The following is a 13,944-nucleotide window of genomic DNA, read 5'->3' on the forward strand; positions in this document are numbered from 1 at the left end:
GAGGTCTCCATCTTTGTGTTGGGCAGAAGGCTAAGCTCTGGCAGGCATGTCAGGGGCTTTCCTGCTGAGACAGTGTCATCCCTACAGGAAATCCCCGCCAGCCCTTTCCGAGTGAAAGTTGACCCTTCCCATGATGCCAGCAAAGTGAAGGCAGAAGGCCCGGGGCTCAGCAAAGCAGGTAAGATGGCCCCTGGAGGCCTTCTATAGGTCAGTGGCAATGGACATGTTTGGTTCAGGGACCTCGAGGGACTCGTCTCCACCAAAGGCAGGTGTCTGTCGGAGCAGTGCTCCTGCCCGAGGTGCTGGCAGTGGCCAAGCACCAGCCCTTGTTGCTGACAGCCGTGGTAGAGCTGGTGCCGAGGGACCCGTCAGACTGGTTGTAAAAGTGAAACCTCTCCAGCCAGGCCTGTCTCCTCACTTCACAGTATGTCCTTCCAGGTGTGGAAAATGGGAAGCCGACCCACTTCACTGTCTATACCAAAGGGGCTGGAAAGGCCCCACTGGATGTGCAGTTCAGCAGCCCCCTTTCTGGAGACGCGGTGAAGGACTTGGACATCATCGACAATTACGACTACTCCCACACCGTTAAATACACACCCACCCAGCAGGTAGGGCTCTTCCCAATCCCTGCCCTCAGCTGGGCCCCTTCCTTCTCAGTGCTGTGCTGGGTACTTTGGACACCACGCTCTGTGGTGTGTGGTCTACGCTCTGTTGTAGTGCTCCTCTGTGGGCTACGGCGTCTCACACCTGTCATTCTGAGCCTCTCTGGGAGGTTCTGGTGAAAGGCCTGGTCGGTTCTGTGAGGAACGCCTGAGGTTTCCCTAAGAACAAGCGGGAAGCTAGTCCGTATCTCCCCATCCCAATCTCCCACCTCCATTTTGGGATTTAGCAGAGAAAGGGTGAGCTCTTGGAATTCAGCATCTCGTCTCTTATTTCACACACATCACTCATCCTTACCAGCTGCCTTTCATTTAGTCTTTTCTTAATTACCCACAGCAGGAGGAATGGCCACGACTTTGTTTTTCCTTGATGGCCCTTTTACAAAGTGGTGTAGTAGGTCTCAAAGAGAATTCAGTCTTTAGTTTCTCAGCCCCGAAATAGTATATTTAGGGCCCTAGATTGTTCCCTTTGACAAAATTCAGGAACACAGACAGGTTCTGACCATCCGGGCCACTTGGCTCTGATTATTGTAGGCAAGAAACACCAAGAAAACACTCTGTCTGCATATGAATTCATGTTCAAAATTTCACCTCCTGGCCACACCTCTGGGGTCTGAGGAACAGATAACCCTCATGAAAAGCCTGGATTCTGCTACTTATGCATAGTGTTCTACACGGTCATTCAGACCTCTCAGATTTCCTCTTTCCGGAGGAAACCAGTCCCCCGTGTGAGGCGCCTTTTGTGGGAGAACGGGGGTGCTACTTTCTGCAGAAACGCCACCTGAGAAGCATCACTGCTGCTTGGCCCTCTCAGGGAGGAGCTGCCCAGAGTCTCGAGGGAAGGAATGAGGGGTACGGTGAGGACTGGGGGTGGTGTGGGTGTCCCCTTGCACTGGGGGCCACACCTCCTAGGAGATGGAATCTCTACTCTGAGAGCCTCCCTGGCAGTGGGAGGGGTCCTCTGGGTGGCTACTCACATGCTGCAGTACACATGTGGCCTCTTACCTCCAGATGTGCTTCTTCCTGTGGTTTTTGTTTTGAACCTTAATGAGGGGTTCATTATTAATGGTGGTAAAATTAATACTTTGGTAGGTAGAATACCTTTTGCTCAGCGGGCTGCTCAGTACTAAGTGGGTAATTATTTTCCTGCTGATGCTTCAGAGGGCTGCTGAGAGCCTCACCATTGGGAGCTTGACATCATCTTTGTTGCCAATTCTCCACATTCCTTAGGAGAAGGTACCAGAACGCGTGGCCATGCACACTGGTCAAGGTCACAAGGTCTTATATAGACTCTTCTAAAAACATTCTGAGACTCCTGCTTTATCCTTTATGTATACACCTTTCTGGGTTTGGGCTCAGCCACGACAAAGTAAGTTGCAGACATCAAAACAGAGTCAAGTTTTGACCTGTACCCCCAGAAAGGGCTTCAGAACCTGTTGTCCTAGATGCCCCGGCTGCAGTTGGGACAAGGGGGGAGGCCAGAGTGGGAGATTTCTTACATCAAGGTCACCCAAGGTCACATTCATCCAGTTCTTGGATGGCAGCAAGTTTGAGGGGTGTCGGCAGTGGCCCTCAGTGGCCCTTTGGAGCTGTTTGTTCAGATGCTGCCTGTCCCGTGTCCAAGGAGCCTGGCTGCCTCCACTGTGAATGGCTCACATGGTTCTTCTCTGGTCCTTCTGCTTTGGTGCTTAGAGCAAGGTTTGCTGTTCCATTATTTGGGCAACTTGCAGTTCCACATATTTCTCTATGGCAAAGAAAACAGGTTATATTTCTTCTCTTGGAATGTGAGTTCCCCAAGGATGGGATATCATGTCCTATATATCTTTGCACCCCAGTGTTGAGCACAGGGCCTGGTGCTCTAGCTACTCCGCATGGATTTATGGCTCACAGCATGAATGCACAATGGAGAGCCTCTCCTCATGAGCAGAGACAACATAAGGACTTTGTACGACAGTGGGGCCAAGCATCCTCATTTGCCTTTGATCTCTTTTCTGAAGAGCAGCGTACAGCTCCTGATTCGGTTAAATAAGCTTGCCTTTTGAGCCGTGCCCTTGGATGTGGTTAAGAGGCCTGGGTCAGCCCAGAAGGCCCTGCCCAACATGGAGGCAGGGAGCACACTGTGAAGACTGATGCCCACAGGTGCACCTACTTGTGGTGGTTTTAGGAAATAACAGCCTAGAACTTTCCAGAAGTGTCGTTTGGTGTGTGTGGAGAGACAGCAGTGGGTCCTGGCCTAGGGTTAGTGTGTCAGCCTCAGAATGCAGGCTGTCCCGTGTGAGGAGCCATGGCCTGCCTGATGGCTGGCTCCCTGCTCACTGGTGCCTGTGGGCTGCTACCGTCCCCTGCAGGGTCTCTGAGCAACGCCTCCCTGCAGTGGACCAGCCATGGTCTTGTCAGAAGGCCGTGGTCAGAGCTCCTTTTGCCTTGGTGGAGTGTCGTTGTTGGACTGGGGCTTGAGGATCCTCCGAAGGTCAGATGAAGGCTTGATGGGAAGGGAGATGACACAATACCATATTCTCCCAAGGAGTTTGCCTTCTGTGCTTTTGGGTGGCTGTGGCCTCCTGGCCTTTAGTGTCTCACCCATACTCCTGCCCACAGAGCAAGTGCTTTGAGAAGCTCATGACCTTCTAGGCTAGAAGCCACTGAGAATCAAAACCTCGACGTACTTTCTGTGGGTGCCTGAAGAGACCCTGTGAGTTCACTGAGCCTCACAGGATGACAGGCCCCCCCTGCTCTGGAGGTCTCTGGAGGACGGGGCTGTGGGGAGCTCACTTGGTCCTGTCCTCATCTGTGCTCTCAGGCCAGAGTCTTATGTTCATGCCCTGCGCAGGGTAGGATTAAGGTCTCAGAGGCACACAGAGGAGAGAATAAAACTGACGTGCAGTCAGCAAGGTCTTTGTGAAATGCACCAGTGGTCACTGCTCAAACATTCCTGACATCACTGCTCTCTGAGGGAGAAGCACAATCTGTTCCTTGGCCAGGCCTTGCAGGAAACTTAAAATCCTATAGGCCCTTGTAGGTATAAATCTCTTCAGATTTCTTCCTCCCTCTTGTTAGGTTATTTGAGGTAGAGTTAATTTCCTGAGTTTTTGTTTTGTTTTTTTATGACTAGTAATGAGAACACACTTTCTTTTTCTTTTTTTAAAAATAGATGTTTATTCATTTTTGAGAGAGGGTGCACACGTGGGGGAGTGGCGGAGAGAGAGGGCAGAGAATCTGAAGCAGGCTCTGCATTGACAGCAGTGAGCCGCATGCAGGGCTTGAACTCACAAGCCATGAGATCATGACCTGGGCTGAAGTCAGACACTCAACCAACTGAGCCACCCAGGCGCCCCTGAACGCATTTTCTTTTATGGAATGGATAGGCTTAATTGAAAGAGGATTTTTCCTTCTGCTGTGGTGCGCCAGAGACGCAATGAGAAGACTTACAGGGGCTGGTGGGGAAGGGAGGTTTTTCCATGGCCCCTGGTTAGATGTGAGGCCTAGCCCTTAAGGATTTAGGGGCTTGTGGGTGAATTGGAGCGTGGGAAGAGCTGGCATGATGAAACCGCCATGGTGGCTGAAGTAATGCATCACTACCTGCCTTCCTCATTACAGAGAGGAGAGCTTTCCTGTCCCTGGGCTGGCTCTCAGCTCTGTTGGACATGACCTGTGTGCCTTCTGCCATGAAATGTTACACCCTTGAGGCAGGGAGCCAGTTGGTGTGTGTGTAGCACTAATGAATCCTAGAGAATCAATCCTCCCTCCTTCACTGACGGCAACCAATTTCCTTTTTTGGCTGCTTACCCCTTTTTTATTATTAGCAATGTGGGAAAATATATATAGGCTAACAGCTACACCCTTTTAACACTTGATCAGTGACAGCTTTCAGCAGAGCCTGAATTCTGGTGATTCCCTCCACGTCCTCTTATGTTATGCCTGGATGTTTGAGGTGACGGAGATCTTAATCTACTGAGACAGGCATGGGCTTTCATGGAGCCTTGGTTGGGTGGGGGCCAGGGGGTACTTAGCTGGCTGGGAAGGGGAAGCCAGCCATGAGTGGGTCAGGACTGGCCAGAGGAGGACTTCCGTGGCACGTTTGGTCGTACTGTGTTCCCATGTCCCCCTGACCTGCTGGCAAGGAGCCTGCCAAGCCCACAGATGTGGTCCCCTCCACACTTGGAACTTTTCTTTCTTTCCTTGACACAGATGGAGTTTCAAGACTGCACAGTGGACCTAGAACAACTCCAGTCTGCAAATCCCTTTCACCATCTAGTGGCTTGAAACTGATTTCCAGAATGTAGAAAAAGCTGAATTTGTTCAGCTAGAGGCCCCCATACCCAGCAGCTTTCCCCATCCCATGGCCACAGTCGGGTGTGTGCTGGGTAGGAGGTAGTGTGGCAAAGTGGCTAGGACACTGGTCTGGATGCTGTGGGTGTCAGGTCCGACTGTCACACTTAGCAGGCGTGTGATTTAGGGCATGTGACTCTTATCTCTCTGAGCTGTAGTTTCCTTTCCTGGAAAAATGGAGATGACAGTGGAAAACCACCCCTTTGGACCGTTTGGAGATTGAGTCAAGGAAATGCTTAAAAGCACAGAGCACAGTATGCTTATTAAGTTGTCTCTGTTAGAAGCTGCTCTGATTTTATCTTTCTTCCTTCTTTTTGCCATGGGGCTGGAAGCTTAGAGAAATATATCTGTACTGTTTTTTTATTTTTCTAAGTTTATTGATTTATTTTTGAGAAAGAGAGAATATGAGGGGGAAGGATGGGAGAAAGAGAGAGAGAGAGAGAGAGAGAGAGAGAGAGAGAGAGAGAGAGAGAGAGAGAGAATATCCCAAGCAGGTTCCATGCTGTCATCACTGAGCCTGATTTGTACCTACAGCAGAGAGCCTGGGCAGGGCTCGAACTCACAAACTGTGAGATCATGACCTGAGCCAAAACCACGAGTCGGATGCCTACCCGACTGAGCCACCCAGGCATCCCTGTATCTATGATGTTTCTAAATCTACTGGAGTCAAGTGCCCTGTGCCTCTGGAAGAAAGAAAGATCTGGAAGGCAGGTTTAAACAAGTTAGATGGTGGTGCCCAAAGGTGCACTCCATTTCCTCTCGTTCCAGGGCAACATGCAGGTTCTGGTTACCTATGGTGGCGACCCCATCCCTAAAAGCCCCTTCGCCGTGGGCGTGGCTGCCCCACTGGATCTGAGCAAGATAAAAATTAACGGGCTGGAAAACAGTAAGTGTGCTGATGGGGGGGCGGGGTGGGGGGCAGCGAGTGCCTAAGACCACCAACGGGGGCTGCCGATTACATTCCCTTCAAGGACAGTTTGCAGAGAGGCAAATTCTGCCTTAAGAGACATTGCAGTGGGACAGACTTGGGTGCGGCCTGCGACCATGCAGTGGGCTCGCTCTGTGACCCCGCCTGTGCTCAACCTCACCCAGCCTCTGGCTTCTCATTTTTAGAGTGGGGGAGGGGTGGTCAAGGACAGTGACATTCACAGGAATATTTTGAAAGTTAAATGAGCTCAAAATTGAGGGGCTGACACATAGGCCTCTGTAACTGCTGGCCTCACAGTGGTGTGTTTTCATTACAAAGAGAAGTTGGGACACATTGTTTTCTAGTGAGTTTCTACTGTGCTAGCTGTCCTTGGCCGTGGAGTCCACACGAGCGTAGACAGTCTAGCATCAAAGCCAGCTCCCCGGTGCTCAGAAACCACAGCTATGAGGCATCCCTCCGGCCCCATCCCAACATTCCTTTAGCTTGCTAGGTATCTTATCAGTACAAGCTCATTTCATTTATTTTAAAATATTTCCATTTCTTTTATTAGGGAAAATTCCAAACATGCAAAAGTAAAGACAGTAGTATAATGTGAACACTGATGTGGTTATCGCTCACCTTCAGAAGTTCAACATGTAATCATAAAATTATTTTCTTACACAAGTAATGCATGAACCCGCTTTCATCTAAAAAACATCACAGTTGAGAATAAACACCACTCAATTACCTTTTTTTCCTCCCTAAGGTTAACCGGAGGTTTCAGGTCAGTTTTTACCCTTCCAGACATTCTCTCTGCATCTGTACGAGTAGATGTGGCAGCAGAAAACATTTGGCAGTTTATTTTGCATTAAAGTTGTCCTGCTCTACCCTGTGTCTTCAGCCTACCTTTTGACATCAGTACTGCATCCTGGAGAGCTCGCACACCTATGTCCCCTTGTTGGCATGAGTGGCCGTGCGGCCGCAGCCCGGCCATACTTGGTGGCACACATTCACCTGATTTCAGGGTCACTCGGAGCTCAGTGCATACACCGCCCGGGGCAGGCCTCTTTGGTCTCAGTGGACCATTGATGAGCCCCTTCACTGACTGGTGACCCAAATGCACGAGCCACCTCCCAGCTCTGGGGTCTCTGAAGCAAGAACTGGAGGCTGGCTTTGTCCCTGGAAGACATATGAACAGTCACTGTCCAGTCCTTTTCATGTGGCTCCTCACTGCTGATTTCTCTAAGACACCTCGGGCTTCAATTCCAGACCAGGCCAAGCACAATGGCGATGAGGAAAAGCCTTCGGGCCATCCACTCTGAGGCCTCCTTGCTTGTGTTCAGCAGGCCCTGAACTGCCTTAGAGTCAGGAATTCCCCGGCTCGTGGTGGGGGCCCGGTGCTCCCAGTGCTTTCCTTTTGGTTCAAAGTCCTTTCCCTGTTTTTGTCAAATACAGCACATGGGTTTTCTGTGGCCCTGCTTCGCAGAGACCGTTCAGAGATCCACGCAGGACAGAGAGGCGCTTCCTCAGACTCGCCTCAGTGCTCCTGCACCGGCCAGCACTGTGACTTTTGCCTTGTTGGCTGTAGGATTAAATTTGCTGCCAAGAGTTAGTAAATAAAACATTGGCCTATGGGACTGTTTTGATATAAAGGTAACACCGAAAATAAGTAGAGGACAGTGTCAGATTATAATTTACTAGTCAGCAGGACAGATTGTGGGATTAGGTTTAAGTCCCACCTTTCTGGTCTCCTGGGTGTCACCCGGGACACATTTGCTGATCTCTTTGAGCCTCAGTTTCCCCATTTGTTAAAGCCATCAGTGACAAACAAATACCCCACGGGGTTGTGGTAAAAATTAAAGGGGTGATGTGCTGTACTTGTGCCTGGGTGTAAAGTGCATTCAGTACATGGCAACTATCACTGTCCTCCACATCATCACTGACGAATCATTGTCTTGGACTGGTTGTTATCCAGGTAAATGCTGATTATCCCTACTCAGTCTTGCTTCTTGTCCTCAATATCAGCCCTTGCTTGTGGCACAGGCTGAGATAACACCTCATGCCAAAGGAACTGTCGGGTTTTTGCTTGCTGCTGACAAGGGTCAGCTTGTCACTTCGGCGTCTTCCCCTTTTCCAGGAGTTGAAGTTGGGAAGGGTCAGGAGTTCGCCATTGACACGAAGGACGCTGGAGGCCAGGGGAAGCTGGATGTGACGATCCTGAGCCCCTCGAGGAAGGTCGTGCCGTGTCTGGTGGTGCCCGTGGCGAGCCGGGAGAGCAGCACAGCCAAGTTCATCCCTCGGGAGGAGGGGCTCTACACTGTAGACGTCACCTACGATGGACATCCTGTGCCTGGGAGCCCCTACACGGTGGAGGCCTCACTGCCACCAGACCCCACCAAGGTCAGCCTGTGTTTTTGTACCAGGATGTGTCTCCTGTTGTCAAATATAACACACCGTGGTCCTTCATCAATCCTGCTTGACAAACACCTTTAGAGAATCGTTCTCTGAGGAAAGTTGGTTCTCACCGACTGATGGAAGTTTTCTGTCCTACAGTTCAGCCTTGAGGGGTCTCCTGGGCAGCTTGCCATCCTTCCCACTGCTCGTCTTCTCTCTCTCTCTGGTGGTGAGGCTTTGGTGAGGGCCTCCTCATCCCTGGATTCTAGCCCTTCATTTGCTAGCATAATAACGGGTGAGCCTGTATGGGTGCGGTGAGACAGTGCCGGTGGAGGCCAGCGTCCAGCACGCAGAGTGAGCTCACCCTACAGAAGCTGTATCATGCAATATAAAAATATATGAGTGGGGAACCTGGGTGGCTCAGTCAGTTAGGCATCTGACTCTTGACCTCGGCTCAGGTCATGATCTCATGGTTTGTGGGATCAAGCCCTTTGTTGGGCTCTGCGCTGATAACACAGAGCCTTCTTGGGATTCATTCTCTCTCTCTCTCTCTCTCTCTCTCTCTCTCTCTCTCATTAAAAATTTTTTAAATGTTTAAGTAAATTAGGATATGTTTATTTATTAGATATTAGTTTTTAGAGCGGTCTTGGGTTCATAGTAGAATTGCGAGAAAGGTACAGAGAGTTCGCTGACACCTCCTGGGCCTGCATGTGCACAGCGTCCCCATCATCACTGTCCCGCAGCGAGGTGCTCCGTTTGTTCTAACTGACTGACCTGCACTGACACCCTGTTCACCCCAAACCCGTGGTTGGCAAGAGCGTTCCCTCTTGGGTTTGGACAAATGTAGAAGGACAGGTATCCACCACTGCAGTTTTTTATTGGGTGGAGTTTATTGAGGGAGGTGCAGCTGTCCAAGCCACAGGGAGGCCCATAAAACCTGCTACAAGCGTTCGTCTCCACCTGCGGTCCGGGTGTGCTGGGCACGGCAGGAGCGGAAGTCACACGGTGAGCTTCAGAGGGCCACGCCTCGTGCTGTGGCTTTCAGTGGTGACTGAGCTCCCTTTGACAGCCTGGATTGCACCATGGCTCTAACTCAAGGGGGTGTCTGACCCGAGTTAGACCCCAGGAAGAAGGGCCACTCAGCTGAGGGGCAGCTCGGTGCTGATTGCAGCCTGGGGTGTGAGGTGGTGCTGGCTGAGGAGACACACTCCAGCATCAGGCAGGGTTGACTTTTATTCTCTGTTCAAATAGGTAAAAGCCCATGGTCCTGGCCTTGAAGGTGGTCTCGTGGGCAAGCCTGCAGAGTTCACCATCGACACCAAAGGAGCGGGCACCGGAGGTTTGGGCCTCACCGTGGAAGGTCCATGCGAGGCCAAAATTGAGTGCTCTGACAATGGTGACGGCACGTGCTCGGTCTCCTACCTGCCCACCAAGCCTGGGGAGTACTTTGTCAACATTCTCTTTGAGGAAGTCCACATACCTGGGTCTCCCTTCAAAGCCGACATTGAAATGCCTTTCGACCCCTCTAAAGTTGTGGCTTCGGGGCCAGGTCTCCAACACGGGAAAGTGGGTGAAGCTGGGCTGCTTAATGTTGACTGCTCAGAAGCAGGGCCTGGGGCCCTGGGTCTGGAAGCCGTGTCAGACTCGGGAGCGAAAGCCGAAGTCTGTATTGAGAACAACAAAGACGGCACCTACGCGGTGACCTACGTGCCCCTGACCGCCGGCATGTACACGCTGACCATGAAGTACGGCGGCGAGCTCGTGCCCCACTTCCCCACCAGGGTCAAGGTGGAGCCCGCCGTGGACACCAGCAGGATCAAAGTCTTTGGGCCAGGAATAGAAGGGAAAGGTAGGTTTCATAAAGAGAGGGGAGCTGCAAAATAACTGGGAACTTAGGAGTCCCGAGAAACTCAGAGTGGAGCTGTGAACTCCTGTGCCCACTGGGGCCAGAAGGGGTGTAAGAAAACACTCACCTGTGGTCTCCGCCTCCGGAGAAGAAGGACCACAGCACAGGGGTGAGCACGTGGCATTTCTGCTGCCTGACCCTTGCGTTGTTTCTCTGTGGGGAACAGGGCTCAGCACTGCCTGCAGATTTTCCTGTTTTTTTGGCAGAGTTAGAAATCTTGATTTTTATGTGGAAGTTGAGGATCTTTCATTTTTGACACTTAATTGAAAAGGTTTAAAATGTGGTGCTAATATTACTCTTGCTGCAGAGCAGGTCTGTCTTTTCCCTTTCACCTGTCCCCGAACCCCACCTTTGTCCAAAAAGCGTGCAAGTGGTTGTGTTATCACAGGGGCTTCCACCGGCTAGCCCGGAAGAAGCAGCTCTTGCAGGATGGTGGTGGGGTTAGGCAGTCATTAATACTCTTGATTTTGAGAGTCAGAGAAAACAGTTGTCTGCAGTCACTGAAATTAGACCTACCATATCTAAAGTGCTGAGAACCTTGGTTTTGGGGTTTGGTCCTAAGTCCCAGGGATTGGTGACGTTCTTATCTGTGTGATTGCTCTGCAGACGTGTTTCGTGAGGCCACCACCGACTTCACGGTTGACTCACGGCCCCTGACACAGGTCGGGGGCGACCACATCAAAGCCCACATTGCCAACCCCTCAGGGGCCTCTACCGAGTGTTTCGTCACGGACAATGCGGACGGGACCTACCAGGTGGAGTACACACCCTTTGAGAAAGGTGAGTTGATTTCTCCTTGGACGTGACTTTCGTTCAGAGCTGTACTGGGCCATTTCCTTTGGTGACTGGCGCGGACTGCTGCCTTATGTGTCTGGGCTGTCTCAACAGAGGCATGCCCAAAGGGACAGGGACATGTGGAAATCTCCCTCCCCAACGGTGCCTTATGTGCTGACACTTGGGCCAGGTTTAGCCTCAGGCTCACCTGAGCAGGTTGTGAGTGATGTCATGGTGTATTGCCTATTTGTATAGTTTGTTTTGCATAATTTCTTTCTTTCTTCTTTTTTTTTTTTTTGAGAGACAAAGAGACAGAGAACGAACAGGGGAGGGACAGAGAGAGAAAGGGAGACACAGAATCCGAAGCAGGCTCCTGGCTCTGAGTTAGGGGTCAGCACAGAGCCTGATGCAGGGCTCAAACCCACAAACCGTGAGATCATGACCTGAGCCGAAGTCGGACGCTCAACCAACTGAGCTCCCCAGGTGCCCCAATTTATTTCTTGAATGTTACAATTATTTAAAAATTTGAGGGACACTTGGGTAGCTTAGTCAGTTAAGCCTCTGACTTTGGCTTAGGTTATGATCTTGTGGTTTATGGGTTCAAACCCCGTGTCGGGTTCTGTGCTGACAGCTCAGGGCCTGGAGCCTGCTTCGAATTCTGTGTCTCCCTCACTCCTTACCCCTCCCCACTCACACTCCATCTCGCTCTCTCAAAAATCGACATTAATAAAAACATTTTTTAATTTGATAAATTATGAAAAGGTAAAAAATTAAAAGTACCATATAGTCTTGTTACTTGGATATGTGATTCCTATAAATATTTTGGTGCAGATACCCCCAATCTTTTTACGTAAATGCATGTACATTCTATTTCCTGGATTCCCCTTTGTCTCTTGGCTAATGACTGCATGGAGTTTTCCAAGTCAGGATAGTACATTTCAGATGACTAACTTGAATACAGACGTAGTGATATTTGCTTGGAGGAGAGACCTTGTGTGTATGTGTGTCAGGGAGGGAGCGTTATGTGTCCAGCAAGTGAACAGAAAATATAAATAAACAAGCATATTTAAAAAGAATCAGATCATACTGATGTTGTACTGTTTCTTTAACCCACTTGTTGCAAATAACATGGTATAGCAGGTAGGTGTGGGTGCTGGGTGAGACTCTGCAGTAAAGCGTTTCCCCCAAATAGGGGGCTCCTGTGCAAGTATGTCTCTTTTTGTCCTTTTGGACAGGTGTCCATGCAGTGGAGGTGACATACGATGACGTACCTGTCCCAAATAGTCCCTTCAAAGTGGCTGTAACCGAAGGCTGCCAACCATCTCGGGTTCAAGCCCAAGGACCTGGTTTGAAAGAGGCCTTTACCAACAAACCCAATGTCTTCACCGTGGTTACTCGGTACGCAGGGCCCTGGGAGCTGTGTGTGGACTCTCTCAGAGGAGAAGGCATAGGTAGTTGAACTGCGCTGAGGTTTGTGGGTGGATTCTGCATATGCGACATGGTCTCCCAGCCTTTGAGAAGCTTTTCTGTTTTCATGAATGTGAGACATTTTCTTTTGTAGAGACTTATGTTAGAGAGAAAGGCCAAATATACCTCAAAAAGTACCAGAAAGCCCTTGGTGATAGTTATAAAATGGCTGAGCAAACCAGAACTAAACGGAAGCTCCTTAAGTTGATAATTCAGAAATATATTGCCAATCTCATAGTTAAGTGAGATATTAGAAGTATGCCTCCTCTGGGGTGCCTGGATGGCCCAGTCGTTTGGGCATCTGACTCTTGATTTTAGCACAGGCCATGATCTCATGGTTCGTCAGTTCGAGCCCTGCATCAGGCTCTGCACTGACAGTGTGGAGCCTGCTTGGGATTCTCACTCTGTCCCTGTCTATCTCTGCCCCTCTCCTTCTCGCTCGCTCTCTCTCTCAAAATAAATAAACATTAAGATTTTCTTTAAGAAAATCAAAAGAAGGATAAGCATCAGAAAGGAGAGGTTAAATCGATCTTATACTGTTGAGAAATCTTCTGTGTGAGAGGCGTCACAGTAGTTGAGCCAGGTTGGCTAAATGGGATCTTTTTATAGCGGGATTTTAAGTAGTTTGGTCAATAAGCAGACCAGCATGAACCACTGTGCTTTCTTTTCCACACTTTCCAGAGGGGCGGGAATTGGTGGGCTTGGCATAACTGTCGAAGGCCCGTCCGAGTCAAAGATCCACTGCAGAGACAACAAAGATGGCAGCTGCAGCGCTGAGTACGTCCCCTTTGCTCCAGGGGACTACGACGTTAACATCACGTACGGAGGAGCCCACATCCCTGGTAAGGTCTCCCTCAGAAAGGTACCCAAGGCATCATTGCTTTTGCGTGAAATCAGGTTTTGTTTTGCTTATCTCTGCATGGGACAAAGGGTCTGATATTTGCAGTGGCTGCAAAGGGAGAATTTTCCTTATGACTGCATCTCCAAGAATATCCCGACTGCCAGGAGGACCAGTAACAGGGCAGAACACATTGGCTTGGCATTTTGACTACAAATGGTTGGTCCCATGTTGGAGGACCTAATTTAAGGAAAAGCTGATTTTTTTTTAACAATGTTGAAAATCTCCACTTTTATTCTGTGGTTGGTTCTTACTCACCTTATGCATGTTTTCTTATTTTCTGTTTTTCATTGACAGTCCTGGTAACCCAAAGAGACACACAAACTCAAATTTTTATTTATTAATTTCTTTTCTATTTAATGATATAGTTTATACACTTGCTATAAGACAGGGTTTGTGGGGTGCCTGGCTGGCTCAGGCGGTGGAGCGTGCAACTCTTGATCTCGGGGTTGTGAGGTTGAGTCCCCTGTCGAGTGAGATTACATAAAAAAAAATTGGGGTGGGATAATTCCTGGTTGCGGGGTAGACCGTCCTGTGCATCGTAGGGTATTTAGTAGCATTCTACCACCGCCCCCCCCCCCTTTATTTTGTGACAACCACAAATACCTCT

General features: G+C 49.9%; 1 protein-coding gene across 1 annotated transcript in view; it reads left to right on the forward strand.

Annotated features, from left to right (window-relative positions):
* Positions 1-13,944, forward strand: part of FLNB (filamin B) — a 139,133-nt gene that overhangs the window by 84,850 nt on the left and 40,339 nt on the right. The window contains exons 17-24 of the mRNA XM_029917885.1: positions 88-178; positions 439-608; positions 5,757-5,874; positions 8,033-8,295; positions 9,541-10,138; positions 10,802-10,975; positions 12,205-12,367; positions 13,118-13,278. Of these exons, the coding sequence (XP_029773745.1) occupies positions 88-178; positions 439-608; positions 5,757-5,874; positions 8,033-8,295; positions 9,541-10,138; positions 10,802-10,975; positions 12,205-12,367; positions 13,118-13,278 (1,738 nt within the window). The remainder of the gene's footprint in view (positions 1-87; positions 179-438; positions 609-5,756; positions 5,875-8,032; positions 8,296-9,540; positions 10,139-10,801; positions 10,976-12,204; positions 12,368-13,117; positions 13,279-13,944) is intronic.

The sequence above is a fragment of the Suricata suricatta genome, chromosome 12 (genome assembly GCF_006229205.1).
Source record: "Suricata suricatta isolate VVHF042 chromosome 12, meerkat_22Aug2017_6uvM2_HiC, whole genome shotgun sequence".
NCBI lineage: Eukaryota > Metazoa > Chordata > Mammalia > Carnivora > Herpestidae > Suricata > Suricata suricatta.